At 34.4% G+C, this 25649-nt stretch overlaps 1 protein-coding gene across 1 annotated transcript in view; it reads right to left on the bottom strand.

Annotated features, from left to right (window-relative positions):
* Upf1 (Upf1 RNA helicase) overlaps nt 1-25649 on the bottom strand; it is a 230831-nt gene that overhangs the window by 24766 nt on the left and 180416 nt on the right. Inside the window, exons 21-22 of the mRNA XM_090414072.1 lie at nt 20097-20187; nt 9357-9515 (exon numbers count right to left, since the gene is read on the bottom strand). Of these exons, the coding sequence (XP_090270198.1) occupies nt 9357-9515; nt 20097-20187 (250 nt within the window). The remainder of the gene's footprint in view (nt 1-9356; nt 9516-20096; nt 20188-25649) is intronic.

Here is a 25649-nt window from a genome sequence, read left to right as displayed (position 1 = left end):
CTGTAAATACAACTCCAAGGATAATTGCAATGTTAAAAAAAACTTTATAAACATGCAAGAATAAGGAAGTGGTTTTGATTTTGTTTCTTTATAAAGTCATGATATGATCTCACATGTGGATTATTGTGCACAGTTCTGGTCTCCTGGTTTTCATGGTGATGCAAATATACAGTGGATATTAATGAGTTTTACACACTTCTGAAAAAGCATCATATGGATACCAGTACATGGAATTGTTCATTTTATGGAAGGTGGGGAGAGGATGAGGAAGGGAATGAATGGAAGATGAGACTGATATAGCGGAGGAGGCAGTGCAAATGAGTTCAAGAAAAGGTACGACAGCTGGTGCAGGTGATATGTGGCCACCCTCTATATAATAATAACAACAACATACTAAAAAGAAAAGTGTATGAGAAAGTTAAAAAAAGAATCAAGTTAAGCAGCTTTCAAAGGCAAACCCTGAGGTCAAATATTATTCAAGAAAAAATTAAAGTTTGAAAATAAGAACCAAACCTTGAAGATTCAGTGGCAGACAGTGATTCATCCAAAGAGGCATGTGGTAGCATCTGCAAGGATTAAAAAAAATAAGAATTCCACAGTTGACTCAGGAAGTTAAAGTGGTAGCCAAGGAAAAGAATAAAGCATATAGAAAGTTCCTGCCAAGTTAGGATATACTTTAGGAGGATACAGAGAAAAATGTAAGAAAGCAAAGTAATGTGTAAAAATGGTTAAACAAACGTTATGGGAAGACAATGGTAAGAATACAGAAGAGTGGCAAAATGTTCTAGAGGTGTTTTCTGATTCCCACTCACAAAGGCTCATAAAGTTTGTAAACTGATAGTACTGTAGGTGGGATAAGGATTCTTTTCCGTTTTTGTTCATTTTTAATCACCTACATGAATGACTAGTGGGGGCGATGTATCTTGGGGGGGGGGGGGTATCCAAGATGCATTTCTGCAAGGAAGGAATCAAAACCTCTGCCAAATTGTATCAAGACACCATGCTGGAACCTGTGGTATGGCCCCTGAACAACAGCTTGTTTTGCAGTAGGCAGTGGACCTTCCAACAGGACTCAGCCCGTGCACAAAGGGCCGAGGACCATACAACAATGACCGAAGACGAATGTTCCCAACCATATATCACTATCTGATGGGCCATCTGGAAGTACCGATCTGAATCCGTTGGGCTTCAAATTATGGTCAGAGCTTGACAGAGTGGTAGCCTGCAAGAAATGACACTCCAGTATTGCCAGCCTAAAGGTGGATTTGGAGCATGATACTGGTATGTCATGGGAGTTAAATGGATGAATAATAGTTTAAAGCAAAATCTGCATAAAAAGAGAGAGAGAGAACAATATAGATCCAACAGTGAGAATAGTGATGAAGGCTCAGAAGAGCAACAAAGAACAGGCTAGGAGTGTGATGGCTATGAGGAGAAATCATATTATAAAACAAGTCAGCTAAACTGTCTGAAGGAAATCAAGAGGATTTTATTGTTATACAGTAAGTAAAAGGAAGAATGGTTCCAATGAATGCAGAGAGCAGAAAAGTGTCCACCCTGGTAAGGTATATATTCTAAGCAAGACCATTATTGATTCTGGAGAGGAACTAGATGAAAAAATAGAGGTAGATGTGTTAGAAGTATTAAAGTTATATATAACAAGAGTTGACTCGAACACAGCAGGTGAACTGGATGATATCAACACAGTACTAAAGGAACGTGCAAGAGTTAGCAATGTCTCTGACTTGATTACTCAACTAGTCTCAGCATATGCAAGATTCTTAATGAGTGGAGCATCAAGGTATTAGAAAGGCATATTACAAATCCAGATACAAAGGTAGGTAGCATGATTTTGTTACAGGTAGGTCTTGTTTTAGAACTTGAGCAAATTCTATAATAGTGATTGCAAGGGTTGAATAAAGAATGATATTTCTGGATTTTGCCAAGGCATTCCACACCGGAGATTATTATCCAACCTAAACTTGATACATGGATTGAGTAGTGGCTGATTGATTGATATCAGAAAGTGCTGTATGGTGCTGCTGAGTCTCTAAGGACAACCAATGGTGTGCTACATGATTCTGTATTTGAACCACTATTGTTAATTTATATATTAATGATACTGGAATATGACATCCAGTTATATGCTGATGAAAAGTGAGGGAGAGGTATAAGGAACATAGCCGATACAGAATCTCTGCATTTTGATCAGATTGGCAAATGACAATTAAGTGATATAAAATGTAAGATTTTGCATTATAGATAAAGAACATTACAGACAGAGTATTAGACAGAGAAATATGAGAGAGCAGACAAAGAAATATCCAGTGCTAAGTAACCATGATAATAACTGGCCTATGGAATTGTGCATTTGGAGAAAGACTGGAAAGAATGTGGTTTTCAAAATTGGAGGAACAGACAGGAGATGACATAAACATACAAGTTCATAAAGGGGATTTTACAGTAGAGACACAAGTCAGATTTTGTAGTTCATGGCTGGCAGTAAATTTATGGGGAAACGTTCTAGAAGCTGGCTAGAAATGTGGTTAGGATGAATGTATGATCCAGATTCATATCTTGCAATGTGTGGCGAGCATGGAGTGGATTACTGTTAGAGGATGTGGATGCATCTTAGGTGAATGTATTCAAGAAGAGATATGATAAACATTTAAGAATGAGTGTCTAAATGGGCCGTCTTTCAACGAGTCCTTGGACTCCCTGGGGGAGTATTCATCATAATCGTGATTAAAAATAAACACATAATTTTCAATAAGAAATAATCTGAAAAGAATTATACATAATAAATATCATTATACCTTAAGAACAATCAACATCAATTTCCTGATATGTATTCACAAGGGGTATTCAAGTTACTATGACAGCACTCCATGATTAAGTTTCCATTATTATTAATCTCCAATCCACAATTTTCCTTCATTAGTCCATTACTTAATTTCTTAAGTCTGTTCCTTAAGAACAAAGCTTTTAAAAAAATACAAGATTTAAAAAAAAAAATCTAATACTAAATAAATATGAATACAGCAAATCAAGTTCCAAAGAAAGAAATCTGAACAGTGATTATTAAGATATGGCAAGCAACAGAAACAACAAAACAATACGTCAAAATGGGGCTTTATTTTGTCGTTGCAATGGCTAAAGTTGAGTTTCAGTGGGTGAACAACAGGAGGCCAGGTCTGTTAGTGATGTGCAAATTGCTAACATTTATGCATGTCATTCATGCGGGAGTCGTTTTTTAAATCTGTAGTGTGATGCTTATTTATGTTGCTTTTCATGGTGCAGTAAGATAGCAGACATGTCTTGCATACACAGAAATAAACCAGTCAGCTTGTCTATAATGTGGTCATGACAGTGTCCCAACATACCATTATGCATGGACTTCCTCCAGGTATGATCTGGTAGCGAAGTGGAAACAGTACAACACATCAGCTGACCAGGAACTGTGAACTTTAACTGTTAATATAGCAATCAGCTAGGCTGATTGCCATATGAATAGTTAAAGCTAAAATAATGGTATCGCCAATTCCCACACTCTCAGGAACATGAAAACTGCTTATAACAAATTTCTAGTCAATTTTTATTTATTATATATATATATATATTGATTCAAGTTAACTTGCTATCATTTCTGTCTGGTTTAAAGCATTCTTTATGAAGTGGTATAGAAGTCAGCCTGAACCCCCCCCCCCCCCACATTTAAATTATTATATTACTAGGTATTTTCAACATACGAGGGTGGTCTAAAAAGTTCTTGGCCTCAACCATAGATTGCAACACTATTAGCAGGATTTTTTTTTTTTTTCTTCTAAGTTGGTACATCTGTCATAAGCATCCATGTGAAATTGCAAGTCATTCTATCAAGTAGTTTGTTTTATACAGCTGTCTGAAGCAAAAGTGTCTGTATCCCTTGAAAATGATAAATTTGAGTATCATGCTGTTATAAAATTCTTTCTAAAAGAAGTTTTAGAGCCAAAAAGAAATTCATAAAAGTTTATGAGCACTCTTCTCCTTCATTTTAGACAATTAAGAAATGGGATGCCGAGTTTAAGCATGGCCGTACCAGCCTTGAAGATGATCCACGTGAAGGATGTCCAAAAAAGTGTAACACCACCAGAAATCATTGATCAAGTGCACGATATGGTATTGGATGACCAGCGAGTCAAAGTGCGTGAAATTGCTGACACCATAGGCATTTCAAAAGAACAGGTGGGATGTATTTTGCATGAAGAATTGCAAATGAAAAAGCTTTGTGCAAAATGGGTGGCGTACTTGCTCACAGGATCAAAAACGTACTCACATGAAAATCTCTGAGCAGTGCTTGGAGTATTTTAACAAGAATAAAACTGCTTTTGTGCATCGATTTATTACTACGGATGAGACTTGGATTCACTATTGCACACCAGACAAAACAGTGGACCAAAACCAGTTGTTCAGTGCCAAAGATGAGGAATTCGGTTCCATCAGTGGAAAAGGTCTTGGCATCGGTGTTTTGGGATCCATTTTATTTACTAATTATCTTGAAAGGGTAAAACAATAACCATCATCATCAAATTCCTGCCATGTATCTGCAAGAGGTGTACAGGATATGATAGTACTACATGAAAAACATTACATCATGACTAACTTCCTATCTACAATTTTCCTCAAAATCAGTCTGTTACTTGTTAAGACACCAACATTATCAGATCTTATATTTCTATCGTCTAAGGCACTTTGTAACATATCAATCCACCTATATCTTGGTCTTCCTCTGGGTTGTTTTGCTGCCAACCCGGCAGAGAACACTTCTTTTGATAATCTTTCTTCGCCCATTCTGTTTTGATCATACCACCTGAGATTAGCTCTGATAACACATTCCTGGATGCTGACAATGTCAAGTTCTTTCCTAATATCCTCGTTTTTAATACGATATTCTCATTGATGCCATCTGTTCACGCCTCTAATCTTTCAAAGGACTCTCATATCTGCGGTCTCTAGTCTTTGTCAAATGTTTTACTTCTGACCCAGCTCTCAGATCCATAAGTTAAAACTGGTTTGAACACTGTCTTGTATACAGCTAATTTAGTGTTCCGACTAATTTCTCTCTTATTCCATATGAATTTATTCAATTGACTTCCCACATACCAGCTTTGCTGATGTTGTCTATTTCTATATTTAATTTACCATCTTCACTAAAAAATCGTGCCTAAGTAGCTAAAATGTTTTACTTGTTCCACAGGTTCTCCATTCACAACACAGTTAACATTTTCGATGAGGCTGCCTATTTTCATTTTCTTTTTATTATTGCTGACCTTCATACCATATCTATTACAACAATTATTCAATATAGTCAGAGAATCTTGCAGACTTGTAGCAGATTTATTTAGAAGTATAACATCATCCGCATAAAGCAAAGAGCTGACATTAACATCTCCAATTTTGATATTATGTTTAATACCACTTCCTTCATAATGTGATCCATATAGATAATGAATAACAGAGGGGATAATGTACATCCTTGTCTCACACCAGATTTAACATTAAACAATCTTCCTGTACTTCCTTCAATTCTAACTTCTGACTAACAACTCAAATAAAGACTAAGTATTGCTTGATATAATGCCCCATTGACACCATATAACTGTAGAGTATTGAATAGCTTCTCTCTTGGCACCTTGTCATATGCCTTTTCCAAATCGACAAAACTTAAATACAGATCTTTGTTATATTCCCATGCTTTCTCGACTATTTGTCGTAAAGTGAAGATCTGATCCTGACAGCCTCTATTTGGCCTGAATCCAGCTTGTTCTTCACCAAGCTTTTCTTCCACAATTCTTCTCAACCGTTTCTCAAGTATACTTCAATAGATCTTGCCAGGAACACTCAGTAGGGAAATACTTCTGTAATTCTCACATTCAGTTTTATTTCCCTTTTTATATATGGGTACTAACTATGAAAGCTCTACTCCAATCATCGGGAATTCGTCCCTCTGTCCAGGCTTTCTGAACTATGCAGTGCAGCCACCGTAAGACTTATACCACCATACTTCAGCATTTCTGGTCGGATATTATCTACTCCTGCTGCCTTTCCAAATTTCAAGCCTTTGATGGCTTTTTCCGCTTAAAGTATGGATATGTATTCCTGACTGCATGCCTGTTGAGTGTTTTTTACCACTGTGCTGTCATCACTGCTTGTTTCATTTAGCAGTTTTTCAAAGTAATTACTCCATACTTCAAGGATATCTTTTTCTCCCATTTTCATCACATTTATCATCTCTAACTCCTTTTAAGGCACTCTTTCCTCCATTCCTAAGCTTCTTCAACAACCTCCAGAATATTTTACCACCTTCTTGATATTTATTTTCTATATTCTTGCCAAAGACCTCCCATGACTTTTGTTTAGCTAGTTTTACACAGTGTTTAGCATTCTTGCATTTGTCTCTGTATTCTCTAAGAGCACAAGCTGACTTATTTGCCAGGAACTTTTGATATGCTTCCTTCCTTTCCTTCATTACCTCTTCCTGTGTCAACAATGGAGTTCTAATTTTTCTATCCTTGCAGACAACTTCACCACATGCCTCTCTAGCTGAACCAAGCAGGGCTTTCTTCAAGGCTTGCCACTGAATCTCAAAGGTTTGATTCCTGTTCTCAAACTCTTTCATTTTTTCTTCAATAATCTTTGTGTATTTTAGTCTACAGTTCACATCTGAGAGCTGCTCAACTTTCATTCGCTTTAAAACTTTCTTACATGTTATTCTTTTCAATATGAAATTCAATTTTATCCTGCTCAAGACTAAATAGTGATCACTTCCAATTTCAAATCCTCTGTACACTCTGGTGTCCTGCACCAGGGAGAAAACATCACTATCAACAATAACATAGTCAATGAGACTTCTCTTATCCCTTGCCTCTTCTCTCCATGTGAATTTGCGCACATTTTTGTTGGAACATGGTGTTAGTAATAACCAGTCCATGTCTTGTGCAGAAATCAAATAGATATTTGTCATTATTATTAGCTTTGCTCTTTTCTCCAAATTTTCCCAAAATATTTTTGTATGTCTAACAATCATTTCCTACTGTGCTATTTAGATCCCCAAGAAGGACCAACTTTTCCTTTTTCATTGTGTCAGTTGCTTTTTCTAAAGCCTTAAAAAATTCCTTCACTTCTACCTTAGCAGAACCTTCTGTGTGACCACAGACACAAATAAGTCTCATTGTCCAGTTCCCCATTCTCAAATTTGTCCGCATTACTCTACTTGAGAGTGGCTGCCATTCAAGAAGATTAGCCTCATATTTTGTGTTGAATACTATGGCTACTCCTTCTTTTCCTTGATTGTCATTGCCTGAATATAACATTTTGTATTTATTGCTGAGAAAGATCTCACCAGTTTTTGTCTTTTTTGTTTCAGTCACCCCTATTATGGTGATCTGATACTTATCTAATTCCTCAGCTAGCTCCATTTCTTTGCCATTCAGGCTTCTTATGTTGATAGTACCGATCTTTAACTCTGGTGATGTTGAGCTGGAGTATGTTTTCAGATTTGTTCCAGTAGCTGACTTTTCGCCAGGAAAACAACGGGAGCCTTGTTTAACCGGGCGGTGCCGCAGCCAGCACGAAATTTTGTCGTGTTGTACCATCATTTTTTATTTTGTTTTAACCAATAAGAATACAATTTAGTCGACTAAATCCCAAATTGCCAGCCCAGCCCATCCTCGTTCGTTCAGTATCCAAGTAGATACCCAACAAGATGCACCAAGAGAAGGCGAGGATTGGACATGAGGTCAGAAGCCCTGGTCGGTTCTCCACATTCTTTAAAGGCTATGTGGAAGTCTCCTCTCAGTTATACAGCTTTGACCCTTAAGCACCCAAAAAAAAAAAATAACTGGGGAATACTATTCCGATCTGTTAACTAGACTAGATGAAAAAATTTGTGAGAAAAGACCCGGTTTGCAGAAGAAAAAAATTATCTTTCATCAAGACAATGCGCCTGCCCACAAAGGTGTTTTTGGCAATGGGAAAATTAAGGGATCTGCACTATGAATTGTTGGAACATCCACCCTATTCCCCAGATTGGCTCCCTCTGACTTCTATCTCTTCCTCAGTGGTCAGCGTTTTTCTTTGAATCAAGAGGTGTAGAGGGGTATTTTGTAGATCTTACTGAAAAACACTACAGGGATGGGATAATGGTGCTGGAGCATCACTGGAACAAATGTATTAGTCTTAAGGGAGATTATCTTGAAAAATAAAAATAATTTTGAAATTATAAATCCATGTATTTATCGTTAGGCTGAGAACTTTTCAGACCGCCCTCATATGAACTACTAATGTAAAACACACTCTATCAATGCATGACCTGTTTTCCAAAATGGATTTCAGGCTGTACAAATTACTGCCGCCAAAAAAATATACCTTCCAAGTTAGAGGAAATGCCAAAGAGAATCCTAGGTGGTCAATTATGCAGAACACTACCACTGACAGCACAAGTTTTCTGGGCTGTGTCTCCAGAGAAGCCCCCCCCCCCCCCCCCCCCCTCTGATCTCTTATCCCGGAACCTAAATTCTAATTCTTATATGTAGCATTACTGATACTTTTGAAACGTTTTGGTAGGCAGGCCAGCCCTCTGCACTAAATTCACGAGACTGAACCTGACACTAATACACCAAGAGGTTAATCCAGCCAGTTAGCAAATAATAATAATAATTATTATTTTTATTACATGACACCTCTAGGGAGGGCACCCACTCTATAATCCTGTCTCCACCAACTACAATGAAATGCAACTACCATCATCATCTATACCAACGCCATCTACTGCCCATCACCACTAGTATTTGCACAATCACAAATCTCTCTCCATGTGATTTTTTTTTTTATTCTGACAGATAAAACACTGAAAGGACAATGGTTCGCTGATGTGGATAAAGTGAAAGAAAAGTCACTGGAGGCCATAGACAGATTCCAGTTGAACATTTTCAGAATGGTTTTCAGCAGAGGAAAAAAATGTTGGGACAAGTGCACTTACTCACATGGAGAGTACTTTGAAGGAGACTAGAATATGGTATAAACTTTAAATTGAAAAAAAAAAAAAAAATAAATAAATAAATAAATAAATACGGTTATTTTTGGGTACACCCCTCATATATGATTATATCACTGGTTGAATGACAGATCACTGCTAATATCTGTAGAAACCTTGTACAAATATTGCAGGTGGTATCACAGTGCAGTAAGTGATGTCCAATCTCTACCTATCAGCACATTCTAGCATATAATGTAGAAAAATGTAGTATAATGCAACTTTTTTTTTTTTTTTTTTTTACACAAACAAAACACACAAATATGCATGTAAAAACACTCACCCTGAAGAGCTTGTTGATGTTGGTTGTAAAATCGTGGAGGAATATGAGCCATATTCATGAACATTCCAATGGGAACTGGAAGATTTGTTACTGCTCCTTGGGCTCGTTCTGGACTAATATATGAGATTTGATCATGAGGGCGATTATAATAAGGAGGTCCTAAAGAGAGAAAAAAAAAAAAAAAACTTTGATGCCCAAATATTTTAATAAATGCTATTATTAGCTTACCCATAGTACTAATGTATGATACATTAACAACTTTTAATAAGGATGGGGGAGGGGATTTGATATGTATATTAAAAAATATTCACACATCCGGTGTCTGTTACAGGAACAACTGAAACCACATGAAGGTCATTTCTCAACACACTTTTACATTTATATTTTACTAAAAGATGTAAAAAGGCTATGTTTTTTTTTTTTTTTGTTTATATGGAAAGCATTACGATCCATAACCAGTCATGATTCTCTTCAAAATGGTAAAACCTTAGTCAACTAGTTCAATGAAAATTTCAAAGCAAGCAACATGATGCTCTGTTTCTCTCACTGCTTAGGAGTCAAAAAATATGGTATGAATTATGACCAATTTCATAGGCTGCTTCCTTTTTGATATTTAATTTCTGTGGTGATTGGATGACTGCTTTTGACAAGCCCACAAACTTTTTCCAGTTTCCACTGAACGTGGGTAAATAGGTCTTCCTGGTCGTGTATTGTTTTCTATTGAATCCCTACCATCACAAAACTGTGTATGACTCAAAAACATGCACATTATCTCTGTACACTGTTTTAAAATAAAATTTTATCACCACTCATCATTCCATTTTCGAATTTTTGACCAAAGAACAATGACACTGAAACTCAAACAGGGTCTATGAGAGAATTAGTGAAGGCTTGAAATGTGCATGTGCTCATTGGAAAGAGCACACCTGTAAAAAATTCTGTCTTATTATTTAATAGGCACACTGTGTATACAGCCTTCTTCACTTCTTGATTACTTATAGAACAATGGCTTTTAAAAGTACTTCTGGGGGATTCTGGGCATCTTGTATGTCTTTTTCAGATCTATAAAATTTAAATACGGATCCTTGTTATATTTCCATGATTTCTCATCTATTTGTCTTAAAGTGAAAATCTGATCTTGACAATCTCCATTTGTCCTGAATCTCACTTGTTCTTCTCCAAGTTTCTCTTCCACAATCTTTCTCAACCTCTTTTCAAGATGCTTGCATAAATCTTACCTAGAACACTCAGCAGAGAAATTCCTCTGCAATTCTCACATTCAGCTTTATTCCGTTTTTCATAGATGGGTACTATGAGAGCTCTACTTCAATTGTTGGGAATTCGACCTTCTGTACAGGCCCTCTGAATTATGCAGTGAAGCCACTTTTTTATACTTCCATACTTAAGCATTTCTGGTCAAATACCATCAACTCCAGCTGGTTTCAACATTTTAAGTTTTTTATGGCTTTTTCTACCTCAAGATATATACTTCTCTTTGCATTCCTGTTGAAAATTTTCTAGTACGGTTCTGTCACTACTTGGTTCATTTAACAATCATTCACAGTAATTACTCCAATCATCTAGGATATCCTTATCTTCGGTTTTCATGTCACCTTTATCATCTTTGATTCCTTTTACAGTACTCTTTCCTTCATTTCTAAGCTTTTTCAATAGCCACCAGAACATTTTGCCACATTCCTGATATTTATTTTCCATACACTTACCAAAGTCTTCCCCTGACTTTTGTTTAGCTACTTTTATACATAGCTTAGCTCACATTTTTCTCTGTATTCTTTTAGGGCATCTGCTGACTTATTTGCTCGTAACTTTTAGTATGCGTTCTTCTTTTCCAGGACTGCTTCTTTTTGTGTCTACCATGGTGTTGTTATTTATCTATCCTTCAGACAACTTCACTACATACCTCCCTAGCTGAATCAATGTCTTCTTCAGAGTTTACCATTGAGACCCCAAGGTTTGGTTCTTGTTTTCAAGCTGCTGAAAATTTTCCTCAATAATGTTTGCTTAGTTGAGTCTACAATTTACCTGTAAAAGCTGCTCAACTATAATTCTTTTTAAAACTTTCTTACACAGTACTCTCAATGTGATATCCATTTTTATCCTGCATACTACTAAGTAATGGTTAATGGTCACTACCAATTTTGAATCCTCTGTACACTCTTGTATCCTGAACGAGCCTTATGATATCACTAATAACAAAGACGTATTCAATAATGCTTTTCTTATTTCTTGTGTCTTCGTCCCATGTGAACCTGTGCACATCTTTATGTTGAAACATGGTATCAGTAATAACTAGTCCATGACCTGAGCAAAAGTCCATTAAACACTTACATTATTATTAGCTTTGTCCTTTTCTCCAAATTTTCCTACTCTGTTGTTCAGGTCTCCAACAAAGACCATTTTTTCATTTTTTTATGCCAGTTGTCTGTTCTAATGAGCCAAAAAATTCCTCCACTTCTTCCTTAAAAGGACCATATGTGGGACCATAGGCACAAATAAGTTTCATTGTCCATTTTTTTCATTTTGAAGTTGGTCCACATAAGGGGGTCATACCAAGAAGAAAATATACAAATATGCAGTTAGCAGTTATTATAAATAGTCATCGCTATAGCAGCTTAAAACAACAATTTCTCCAGAGTGGGAAGACAGGTGTTGACATGACAAGCCTTGATCACAAAATAATTTTACCGAAGATTTTTCTTCTTCCTTTCTTTTGTACTTCATTGCTGCTGAGTTCTGAAGCAATGACCAATAAAGCATTCTGATGCAACAGAAAGTTAAATATATGAATAGATAGATGACTTTATACTGATGTTTAGTTTTGTCCAAAGCATTTTCTGCTTTCCAACCTACAGAACATAGAAGTTTGAATCTCATTGTGGCAAGAAACAAGGTTCCTGATTGTTTAACCTTTATATCAATCTACGATACAAACTGTACTATAGATTTCCAACATTTTGTGGATAAATGCCATTTTATCAGTGACAAAATTGCAATAATGATAGCAAATATCAAATACATAAAAAATATAAGCACTGTACGATTTACTGACACTGGAAACTACATGTTTTCAGTCAGTAAACAACAAAAATCTAAATTTATTTTTTTTTTAATGGTGGCAATCAAAATATATTGCAAAGAAAGACATTTCTCAGAATAAAAAATTATTAAAACTGCTTAAATAATTTAACATTTTATCAAAACCTAACTAACAGACTGAAATTTAACATTATTGAAAACAAAAAAAGGAGAAATACACCTATTGGAATATAGCCACCTGGAATGTGAGAAGTATCCACCATAAAATCATAGAACTAGACCAAGCACTATAAGAAATAAATGTAAAAATAGCAGTAATTACAGAATCTAAAAAAAAACAGAGAGGAACAGACGAAACTGAAAATTACATCTATCTATATATATATATATATATATATATATACAGGGTGTTCGGGATAAATTTGACATATTTATAATTAATTATATTTTTCCGTAAGTTACATGTATTAACACACACTTCTCTTCATTTAAAAGTTTGGACCCTTCTTCATTCATATACAAGATGTCAGAAAGGATGGATAGCTGGAACCCACCTGAATCATGGAAGAGAATAACTTGTATCATGATGATTCGTGCCCGCCATCAAAATAAGGATATTACGACTGCTGCCCAATGCTCCCTGAATACAGTAAAAACAATCAGGCATGAACTAGAGACTTGCAATGGTGACTACGAGGATGTAGCAAGAAGAAATATCCCTAGTAGACGATCTGATTGCGTTCGTACAGCAGAATTCCTCGCAAATCTGCAGGAACAGGTGTTGAAGAACCCTGGCATTGGAATTCGGGCTTTGTTCGTGGAGTTGCTAACTGTAGTAAAGCCCTGGATAACAAGGGTAGCCAATGGTAGGCCGTATGTATGGCAGCAGGATTCGGCCCCTTGCCACACCTCTGGGAAAAGTCAAAAATGGTTGTCTGAAAATTTCTACGACTTCACCAGTCCAAATGTTTGGCCTCCAAACTCCCCAGACCTTAACCCCATGGATTATTTTGTATGGGGCGCAGTTGAAAAAGACACCAATCGCACTTCCAGTAATACAAAAGCCCAGTTAATGGATAAAATTAAAACAGTTTTTGCGGCCCTTCCCAGGGAGACTGTAGCATCAGCTTGTTCAAGGTTCCGAAGCAGAATTGAAGCTGTGATCGATGCTAATGGTGGTTATTTTGAGTAAATCTTGTTGATAGTATTGTAATTAACTCTGCCTGTAATGTTTTTTTGTCAATTCATTAAATTTAATAGATACAAAGAAGATTTTCTTTTTCCTTACGAAACTGTCAAATTTATCCCGAACACCCTGTATGTATATATATATATATATATATATATATAGATGTATACGATCTTTCTACATAAATCTCTTAAAAACAATATAATCCATTACAACTTTTGGAGCGATAGAATAATAGAAATGTAAATTAAAATACTCTCAGGAGACCCTGTAACCCCTAGAGAGTGCATCCCCTGGGTGGCGGATAGGGGAGCCCGCCATGTGTGTGTGTGTGTGTGTGTGTGTGTGTGTGTGTGTGTGTGTGTGTGTGTGTGTACATGCGTGTGCATGTTTATATATATATATGGTGGGGTGGTCTGAATATACTGAATAAGGACTTGTGGACCAACAGGGCCATAAGGGGCAATCATCTTGATTGTAAGGGAAGCGGCACTCCCATGGACCCCTAGCTGGATCTATCCTCTCCTTCTACTTTGAGGAAGACCCACTTACTTTAATCTTTCCTATAAGGCCTTATCAGCCAACTCATCTTACTTTATGACCCTTGTACTATTAGAGTACTAGAGGGCCATGGGGTCTTTTCATTTCTGGCCTTACAACTATGTCCTCTCTATAAACCTTACTATATTTCTTCTATAATCTACCCTTTCCCCTTCAATATACCCTATTCCTCCTATGGGTTTAATTCGGAAGAAGGCGAGTTCAGAAGCCTTAAGGTAGCAGCCCTACCACTGAACTATTCCATCGTCAGGCTAGTCCCTTGACATGGAGAACATAACCATACTTGTAAGCTGACAGAAAAAGATAATCGGATTGAATCTATGAGAAACGACCCTGGAATGGAAAAGGGAAAACGAAAATGGAAACGACAAAATATAATACACATAGCAAACTGGAATATAAGAGGAATAGCATATAAAGAAATAGAATTAGACCAGTTATGAAATGAAAGAAATTTTAAAATAGCAGTAATCACTGAAACAAAAAATAAATTAAAAGGAACTATGAGAACTGAAAATTTTAATGTGATATACAGTGGAGTCGACAGAGACCAAAGAGCACAAGCAGGAGTCATGATTTGGATTCATAACTCCCTTTCAAAACAGTTAAAACATTATAAATTATGGAATGAAAGATTAATAGAAGCTAGAATAAAAATAAATAGAGGCTATTTAACAATAATTGGTTTATATGCCCCAGAAGAAGGAAGAGAACAGGATAATATTGATTTTTATAATCAGCTACAAAACATATATAATAAAATAAATAAAAATGATTACCTAATTTTAGCAGGAGACTTAAATGCAAGAATTGGAAACACGAAAATTAATAATAATATAGGAATACATGGAGAACACACTCTAAACAGAAATGGTAAAAAATTGATTGACTTTGTAGTTTATAATAACCTAAAAATAATGAATTCCTTCTATAAACATAAAGACATACATAAATATACTTGGGCAGCAAGAGGATGGAAATCAATATTAGATTACTTCATATTAAATGAAAAGACATCAAAATTTTCACTAGATGTTAGAGTTCACAGAGGATATGAGATAAGCAGTGACTACTTCCTTGTTAAAATAAAATTAAGATTACCACCTAAATGGCTACAAGTAACAAGAACAGAAAGAAAAATTGAAACATTTGTTTATAAAACTAGACTATTGAATGACACAAATGTACAATGGCTATATGAACAAAGAATTAACCAGTATCTAGATAAAATAAAACAAAATGAAGAAATAGAAATAGAATGGCTTAATATAAACACGATACTAAATGCAGCAGCAAATGAAAGCTTAGGAAAGACCAAAAAATTCAATAAAAGAAAAAAACTGAAGATCTGGGATGATACAATCAAAGAAATAATCAAAAAGAAAAAAGAAGCCTATCGCAAATGGTTAAGCAGTAAAAGATTAGAAGATGAAATAGAATATAAAAGAATAAGAGCCATAGCTAAAAGAGAAGTCAGAAAAAGACAGAGAGAATCATGGAATAAATTTGTTTCTAATTTAGAACATGATTTATATAAAATAAGACCCAATGTATATAAGATTTTGAAACACCTAAATGCAGATACTAAAGAAAACATAAAATTAAACACTGAATTGAAATTAGAAGTATTTCTAAATTACTACACAGAACTGTGGACAGACAATTATTTTAAAAAAGACAACTGGCAAACAATTAACGAAAATGAAAAGGAAATAACTGAAGAAGAATTAGAAATCAGCCTGTAAGAAACAAGAAATGGAAAATCACCTGGAGAAGATAAGCTAGGTTCAGAACTATATAAATACGCAGGAACAAGATTCAAAGGAAGACTCTTATTATTTTTAAATAAAATTTACTCAACTGGTATCCCCCCAATAGAATGGAAAAAAGCAATTGTGATTCCTATCTTTAAGAAAGGTAATAGAGATGACCCTATAAACTATAGAGGTATCAGTATACTAAATTCATGTTACAAAATATACAGCAGAATATTAAATAACAAACTAATGAAATATTCCGAAAACTTTATTCGAGGTACAAAATGGATTTAGAAAAGGACGATCATATATAGATCCAGCCTTCTGCCTAAAATTAATAATAGAGAAAAGAAGAGAATATAATTTAGAAACACATATTGCATTTATTGACTTTGAAAAAGCATTCGACAAAGTTAAAAGAAACATATTATTTAACATATTAAAAGAAAGACAAATACCAAATAATATCCTAAAAGCTGTCACAAGTATATATGAAAATAATCAAATACAAATAAGATTAAATCATGAGCTATCATATACAAGAGAGATAAACCAAGGGGTCCGACAGGGATGTCCCCTCTCAGCAACTCTTTTTAATATCTACTTAAATGAAATAATAATAAAATGGAGTAAAAATTTACATCAAGGAATTAAACTTTCACCTACAGTTAACTTAAACACTCTCCTCTTTGCAGACGACCAAATAATAATTACAAATTCTGAAGATAACTTACAGAAAGCTATTTTAAATCTAAATGACATATACAAAGATTATGGTATGATAATATCAACGGAAAAATCAAAAACTATGGCCTTTAAAGGACAAGATCCAGCAAGAACTAAAATAGTATTAGATAACAAGATCTTAGAACAGGTGAATTCATTTAACTACCTAGGATGTATGATCACTTATGAAAATGAAAAAGATATAAACATAAAAATTGCAAAATATTTAAAAATAACAGGAGTAATTAACTCTATATTTAAACCAAACCTAGTTCAAAAACAAACCAGGCTAAAAGTATACAATACATTAGCCCTACCGGTCTTAATGTATGGAAGCGAAATCTGGACAATAAAACAAAAAGACAAACAGAGATTAACAACAGCAGAAATGAAGTTTATGAGAAAAACTGCAAAGTATACCCTATTTGATCACAAAAGAAACGAAGATATTATGAAAGAATTAAACCAAGAACCAGTAATTGAAAAAATTAAAAAATATAAACATAGATGGATGGAACACGTTCAAAGAATGAAAACAGAAAGATTACCAAAACAAGCCTTAAAGTACAAGCCATTAGGAAAAAGAAAACCAGGATGTCCTCTTAAAACGATTCAACGATGACTTCTAAGGCCGGAACAGGCCATACTAGGCCTAAATCCTTGATATGGATGATGATGATGAATTAAAATAGACATAGGCTATATGACAGTAATTGGAACTTATTCACCTGAAGAAGGTAAAGAGGAGGACTCAGAAAACTTCTACATCCAACTGCAGAACATATTAAATAAGACCAATCCTAAGGATCACATTTTGGTAATAAAAGATCTCAATGCAAGAATTGGCAATAAAACAAACATAAAACCTATCAGAGAACTTAACTGTAATAGAAATGGAAATAGATTAAGAGATTTTACTATAAACAATAACCTTAAATTAATGAACACCTTATACACCTGGGAAGCAAGAGATACAAGAAGCATTATTGATTACATAATCAGCAATATCAAAATGTCAGAAATGATAATAGATACAAGAGTATACAGAGGATCTGAAATAGAATCAGATCATTACCATTTAATTGGAAAAATAAAACGGGGACCAAGATGGAAAACAACAAAAAAGTACAAGGAAAATAAAAAATTTGAATCCTTAGACTTTTGGACGACAGTAGTATTAAAGACTTGTACCAAAAAAGAATAAAGAATTGGATGACAAGTATAAAACAAAATCAGAACATAGAAGAATGGTCAACCCTAAAAACCATAATGACAAAAGCTGCAAAAGAAAGTTTAGGAACAAAGAAAAAGTGGAAAAGAAAAAGAGGCCTTAGGGACTGGGATGATGAAATTAAATGCATTATTGAAGAAAAGAAAAAAGCATATAAAAATTGGCTCAACCTAAAAACAATAGAATCAAAAATCGAATATAGCAGAAAAAAAAGCAATAGCAAAAGCAGCATACAGGAGAATAAACAGAAAGATGGAACAATTTTGTAACAAAATTAGAGAGAGACTGTACGCTCAAATGACCTAATGCATATAAAACCCTCAAAGATCTAAGCAATGAAACTAGAGAAAAAGCAGATATTAATACCATTAAAATAGAAACATGGCAAAATTACTAACAAGATCTATGGTATGATGAAAACATTCAAAACAGAAAACTACCATTTGTAAACATCTCGGATAACTTGGAAAACATCACTCTAGAAGAATTAACAGAAGCATTAACCCAAAGCAAAACAGAAAAGGCTCCAGGAGAAGACAATATAAACTTGGAACTTATCAAATATGCAGGACTTGAATTCTCACTCAGGTTACTTAATATTGGACCACAAGATTGGACCAAAGCAATAGTTATTCCCATCTACAAAAAAGGACACAAATCTGATTGTAACAATTATTGTGGAATCAGCTTACTTAGTACCTGTTACCAAGTATATGCAAAAATCTTAGCATATAAATTTAAACGTATAGTAAACCCAAAATTAATATAAGAACAAAATGGATTCAGAAAAGGCAGGTCTTGCATAGACTGCATTTACGTTAAAATTATTAATTGAAAAATACAGAGAAACGAACAAAGAAACACACATAGCTTTTATAGATAACACCAAAGCATTTGATAAATTTATCAGAGGAAAACCATGGGAAATCCTTATATAATATATATCAAGATAATAAAATATCTGTAAAGTACAATAATTCAACATCAAGCTGGAAACCAATAAATCGAGGAGTAGTCAGGGGTTGCCCTGTCTCACTGGTTTTATTTAATATATACATAGATAAAATTATAAAAGAATGGAAGATAACTAATGAAGGAGGATTCAAGATAAACCGTAACATCAGATTAGCTACTTTCTTGTTGCTGATGACCAAATAATCCTTGGAAATAATGAAGATGAACTACAAAAATCATTATGCAGACTAAATAATCTGAAAAAAAAAAAAAAAACATATGGTATGAAAATATCAACAGACAAAACAAAACTCATGGCCTTCAAAGGTGCTAATCCAATAAGAAGGAAAATAGTAATAAACAACAAAATAATAGAGCAAGTAAATACATTCAAATATTTAGGTTGTACAATGTCATATGAAATTGAAGCTGATATAGAACCAAAGATATCGAACTTTTAAAAAGTAATAGGCATTATAAATAAAATTTTTAAACCCAATTATGTACAACACACATGAATAAGAATCTACAATATAGTAGCTAAACCAACCTTACTTTATGGCAGTGAGATATAAACAATAAAAAAAAAAAAAAAAAAAAAAAAGCAGATGAAAGAAGAATTGAATCACCCGAGATGAAATTTCTGCGCAGAACTGAAGGAGTCACAATAATGGACAAAATGAAAAGCAGCGAAACCAGAAAAAACTTAGAATTACAACCTCCCTAAATGAAACAGTTATTTGCTATAAAGAAAAATGGAAAGAACACATACTGAGAATGAATAGAAGCAGAATACCTAAGCAAATTCTAAATTAAGACCCAAAAGGTACTCGATGCAGAGGAAGACCCTTAAAAAGATGGAATTAAGTTCGGTACAGACCACTTGGCCTATAAGCCTGGAAAGGAAGAAGAAGAGTAATTTAACATTAACACATTCATGCTTATGATTGCTGAGCCTAATCCCTTGCCTAAAAGCAGCAGATAAAGTTATTGATATTTTAGTTAAATGTATTATAGCATATGCAAGTTACACAAATGAATATGTATTATTTATGTTTTAGACTTACATGCTTACATATATAGGCATATACAACCCACTTCATTTTTTTAAAAAAAATAGCACTGAGCTTATTAACCTGTTGGATGGATTTAAAAAACACCTGAGCAATTACCTAATGAAGATCTGCCCATACTTATTATTATTATTAGCTGTGATATTTTCATAAGATTCAAATTCAGTGTTAATTTAGTTTGGTATTACCTACCACCATTCAAATGAGATGATCTATCATAAACACTGCCAGGAATCATAGCTTCTCGTGCATCATACATTGCTGTGTTCATGAAATGTGTACCCTGAAAAAGTAAATAAATTCAGTTTAGTTGCATATTTATAGGAAACAGTGCAAATTTATCATTTGATATATAACTTTGGCTTTATGTAAAGTTACAATGTAATATATAATATTATACGTAACTTTACATGCTTGCCAACTTCCAAGACAGAAAAACTGCATAATAGTTGATTTCAAATTTGAAAATCATTTCAAATAATCATCCAGATAATCTTAAATTATTAAACATTCAATTTTCTCATTTATCTTATGAAGTATATATACAGCACAAATTCTCCAGCTAGGATACATAGTAGAAGACATGCAATAAATTTATTCTTAAGTTTATGCCAGCTGTGGAGGATGATCCACAAATTCATTTTAAATCAAGACTGGTCATTACCATGCAAATTAATCTGAGAAAACAATCTTTCTCAGATTACTATAAATTCAAACAAATGATTACCTTATATGAACAAGGTTTAAACAATAAGGTGACAGCACGCGACATATAACAATGTACTGTTTGTGATTGCATGTGCATGGAGACTGAACAGATGAGAGAAAATCTGAATTTTCTACTCCCTAAGAGCATGAGATGGCATCACATGGAAAGTGTACAGCTAACACTGAGTGATAAAATCACAGGATGACTGGAAACATTTAATGCATGGTTTCCCCACTGAAGAGGAACATACATGTCTGCATATTAAGGGTACTGCACCAGAATAAAAATTCATTGTCAGTTGGTAGAAGTGAACAGACCAAACAGCATAATACAGTAACAAGCTTGAGTGTGATGTGATCAAGCAAAGGCTACTTGTATATAGAGGTCATTTGCTAACAGCATGATATCTAAGAGACAAGCACAGACTTGGGAATTGAAGTATGTCCATCACAGATGAAAATGTTTATTGTGAGGATGCATTAATCAATATTGCTCAAGCGCTAAACATCTAATCAAGCAATATGCAAAGCGTTGTTCATGAATGATCACCTTGACCATAGAAATGTTTGCGTATACTGAATGGCAACACAACTGTGGGGTCTGTGATTTGTAACCAATGGTAATGTAGCAACATGTCATGGTTTCCCCACTTAAGATACTTGACATCAATTTCTTCTACAGTGGGTCCAATTGAAAGTTTGAATTTATGTCCAAAGCAAAAGCTCTGAGCTTGCATATATTCTTCTGGTCAGTTTGTCTGTTTTGCAGTATGGCAAACCTTATCTCTGTATGAGAGTGGCAAAACATTGTGAAATAAATGATCATTTATTTCACAATGCAAAAGAATTGGTGGTAGTAGTCCTGCAGTGGGCAACTGATTCCAGACTATAAACAAAGTTTTAAACAACGATCTTCTTGCCATTCTCGAGTGGATTTGGTTTGGTTGTTTTTAAATTATGGCAAAAGTGATTAAGGCTATGAGGTCAATGGTGCTATGGCTGTTAACTCTGTGTGTCTTATTCTGACAAATATATCAGTTTTGTGTAAGGGATAAAAAGACCATAATTTCCCAAGTGGGGAAAAAAAAAAACTTCATACAACTATCTCTCAACCAGAGTAGTTATGATGATATATAATTTTGCTATTTATGGAAACTACTACTTCTACATTGATTTAATTCTCAGAATATTGAGAAGTTTAGCTCTCACTGACAAGACCTCAATAAAGGTCAAAACTAGTTTGATAGTGACTCTACATGTGTAACGTACATTATGGGCTAGTGAGGCAACGTGATGTGAAGTTAACTGCTTCTATATACAAGTAGCCAATTGTGAAGATATTTCATTCATCAACTTTCATTTGCTCACATTTAAGTAAAGGATAAAAGCAAGATTAATTTGGTTGGTTGATTAGGAGTTTACTGATGTAAGGATAGCAAAGTTCATACTATGCTAGACCAAAGGTTAGTAGTACTCAAGGTGAAAATAAACAGTAATAAAGGGATAAATTAGTAAATAATGTATTATGTATAAAAAGCAAATTTTAAAAAATTAAGCACTATCTACATATAAATAGAATTTATAATCAAATGTATTTTTATAAATTAATTATTTTTAAAAAATTAAAAATTTCATACAACTTGTCCAGGTCTAATAAGATCCACCTAAGTGTATATGGCTGAGCTAGAGTAGTAAAAAATTCATTCCTTTCTCAAGTGAAGTGCTAGCACTCCACCAGAACATGACAAATGGTGAGATATGTCCTAGCAAGAACAACTTCCTCTCTTCTTTTCTTACTATGTTGACTTGACTGTCAATGCTTAATTTCAGGTTAAATCTTGTGCAATTTATTTCTCAGTGCTTCCTGCCACTGGATTATTAACCTTGATCTTATAAACTGCCTATAGCCTGTACATGGGGCTGACAAACAGCACCTGAAAAATGCATGTAGTAGCTGCATCTGCAGTCTAATTTCCCTTAACAATGTAGTTGAGAATCCAGCATAGATGAATATCCAAATTAAAGACCTTCAATTTGTACATTAGTTGTGGAACCTTGCAAAGCAATGGACGTGGATCATAAACAGAAGAGGGAATGGCTTGTAAAGAACTCAATCAGCCTGATAAATCATACACTTTTGCTAATGGTTTTCTTTTATATGTACAAGTGCAGCCTGAATTGCATGCAACTCTGTGGTATAATTACTGATGTCAAGTGAGATCTGATTTGATATGATAAAGTCAGGAAAGATAGAAGCTTGATCAATAGAGGTCACAGATTTTGATTCATCAGTATAGATGGGAAGGAAATCAGTGTTCTGCTCTGTGCACATTAAATAACTGTATTTAGACAGATGATGGAGTGTAAGACTTCCTTCTTTGGCACAGTGAGAGGCTGCATGATGGAGCCAAGCCTGACATGGAGTAATACTGTTATGTTCAGTGCAGGTAATGATATCATAAAATCTCTTTAACATGCATAACAGAAGTATGTATGGAAGATTGACGTGCATGCATGTGTGCGTGTGATACTGAGATTCCCAAAGCAGAGAAAAGATAATAGTCATTACAGGATACTATGGAATACTTTAAAAACAAGAACATAAACTCTTGTTAAGTATAACAAGGTTCTGTATTTAAGTTTTGTAGACCTGGAAAAGGCACGTGAAAAGGTTCCAAGAGAAAAGCTGTTCAGAACACTATAATTACAGTGAAAACTGGATGCTGTACCGAGCGTTACTATGTATATTAAAGTTGTACACAGCAAGCAGTTTGAACTGAGGTTACAGGGAAATCATTTGTGAGATAAAGCTGAAAATCATCTCCACTGTTATTCACATGGATGACATTATGAATGAATGTGGCATTAGGCATGATGTCAAAATTCAACTAAGCTCTTTCCTTTATTGCAGATGATGTTATACTCTTATATAAACCCAGTACAAGTTTGTAGGATTTATTAAGTTGAATAGAATTTATTTATTAAATCGAATAGGCATTTGATGCCAAGATGGCAGGAAAAAGACCCAGAGGAAGAACAAGATGTACGGGGATAGATGAAGTTAGAGGTAACCTAGAAGCCCAAAATATATTGGCGTTCTGGCAGATATCAGACTGATCTGGAGGAAAATTGTTGATAGGAAGTTAGTAATATTATAAACTTTTCATGTACTATCATCACAGTATCCTGTATACCTCTTGGGTGTATACATCAGGAATTTGATGATGATTGAGTACAATTTATTTAAGAGAACACCTTACCCATAACTTGTAGATGTCATAGCATTCTTTAGATGCTTATTGGCATGAAAAAATCTGCACCAACTGATAAATCATTTTTTGAAATATAGCATATCTATATTATTTTCCTTGGTTAAACTCAAAGATAGCAAATTCTGAAAAATCATATCCAACCTTTACCAATTCTCTGGGAATGCAAAGTTGACACAGTCATTCAAACAATGCAAAATGTTATTTTTTTTTTTTAAAAATTAAACAGTCCCTTAATTCTGACACCAAATAATATGTTGTATGTATTAAACTATATGTTCCAGCTTTAAATTTTCTAGTTTCTTAATCAGTAATCAAAATCATTACACATTTCAAAACAAGCAATGTAAGGTTGATCACAATGCTTTCAAAGCAATTTATTTTCCCATTGCTGATTTCAGAAGTATCCCTATCCAATATGGTAATTACATCAAATTCCAGACATGTACCATCAAGGGGTGTACAGGATATGACAGTAACATGAAAAATTTACATCATTACTAACTTCTTATCTACAATTTTCCTCCAAATCAGTCTGTTACTTGTCAAGCACTATCAGATCTCATATTTCCATCATCTAAGGCACTTTGTACTGTATCAATCCACCTATATCTTGGTCTTCCTCTGGGTCGTTTTCCTGCCAACTTGGCAGAGAACACTTGTTTTGATAATCTTTCCTCGCCATTCTGTTTAAGTGACCATACCACCTGAGATTAGCTCTGATAACGCATTCCTGGATGCTGACAATGTCAAGTTCTTTCCTAATATCCTTGTTTTAATATGATATTGCCATTGATGCCATCTGTTCACGCCTCTAATCTTTCTCAGGACTCTCATATCTGCGGTCTCTAGTCTTTGGTCAAGTGTTTTACTTCTGATCCAGCTCTCAGATTCATAAGTTAAAACTGGTTTGAACACTGTCTTGTACACAGCTAATTTAGTGTTCTGACTAATTTCTCTCTTATTATATATGAATTTATTGAATTGACTTCCTACCACACCAGCCTTATTGATTCTGTTGTCTATTTCCATATTTAATTTACCATCTTCAGTAAAAATCGTGCCTAAGTAGCTGAAATGTTTTACTTGTTCCACAGCTTCTCCATTCACAACACAATTGACATTTTCAACGATTCTACCTATTTCCATTATCTTTGTCTTTTTATTGCTGATCTTCATACCATATCTATTACAACAGTTATTCAATTTAGTCAGGGAATCTTGCAAACTTGTAGCAGATTTATTTAGAAGTATAACATCGTCTCCGCATAAAGCAAAGAGCTGACATTAACATCTCCAATTCTGATATCATGTTTAATAGCACTTTCCTTCATAATGCGATCCATATAGATAATGAATAACAGAAAGGATAATGTACATCCTTGTCTCACACCAGGTTTAACATTAAACCATCTTCCTGTACTTCCTTCAATTCTAATTGCTGACTTACGACTCAAATAAAGACTAAGTATTTATTTCTTGATATAATGCCCCATTGACACCATATAACTGTAGAGTATTGAATAGCTTCTCTCTTGGCACATTGTCATATGCCTTTTCCAGATCGACAAAACTTAAATACAGATCTTTGTTATATTCCCATGCTTTCTCGACTATTTGTCGTAAAGTGAAGATCTGATCCTGATAGCCTCTATTTGGCCTGAATCCAGCTTGCTCTTCACCAAGCTTTTCTTCCACAATTCTTCTCAACCGTTTCTCAAGTATACTGGCATAAATCTTACCAGGAACACTCAGTAGGGAAATACCT

Source organism: Typopeltis vanoorti, chromosome 24 (assembly GCF_054136105.1).
Source record: "Typopeltis vanoorti isolate ZY-2024b chromosome 24, IOZ_Tvanoo_1.0, whole genome shotgun sequence".
Lineage (NCBI taxonomy): Eukaryota > Metazoa > Arthropoda > Arachnida > Uropygi > Thelyphonidae > Typopeltis > Typopeltis vanoorti.
The sequence above is the reverse complement of the archived record's forward strand: the minus strand, read 5'-3'. Positions and strand labels throughout refer to the sequence as shown.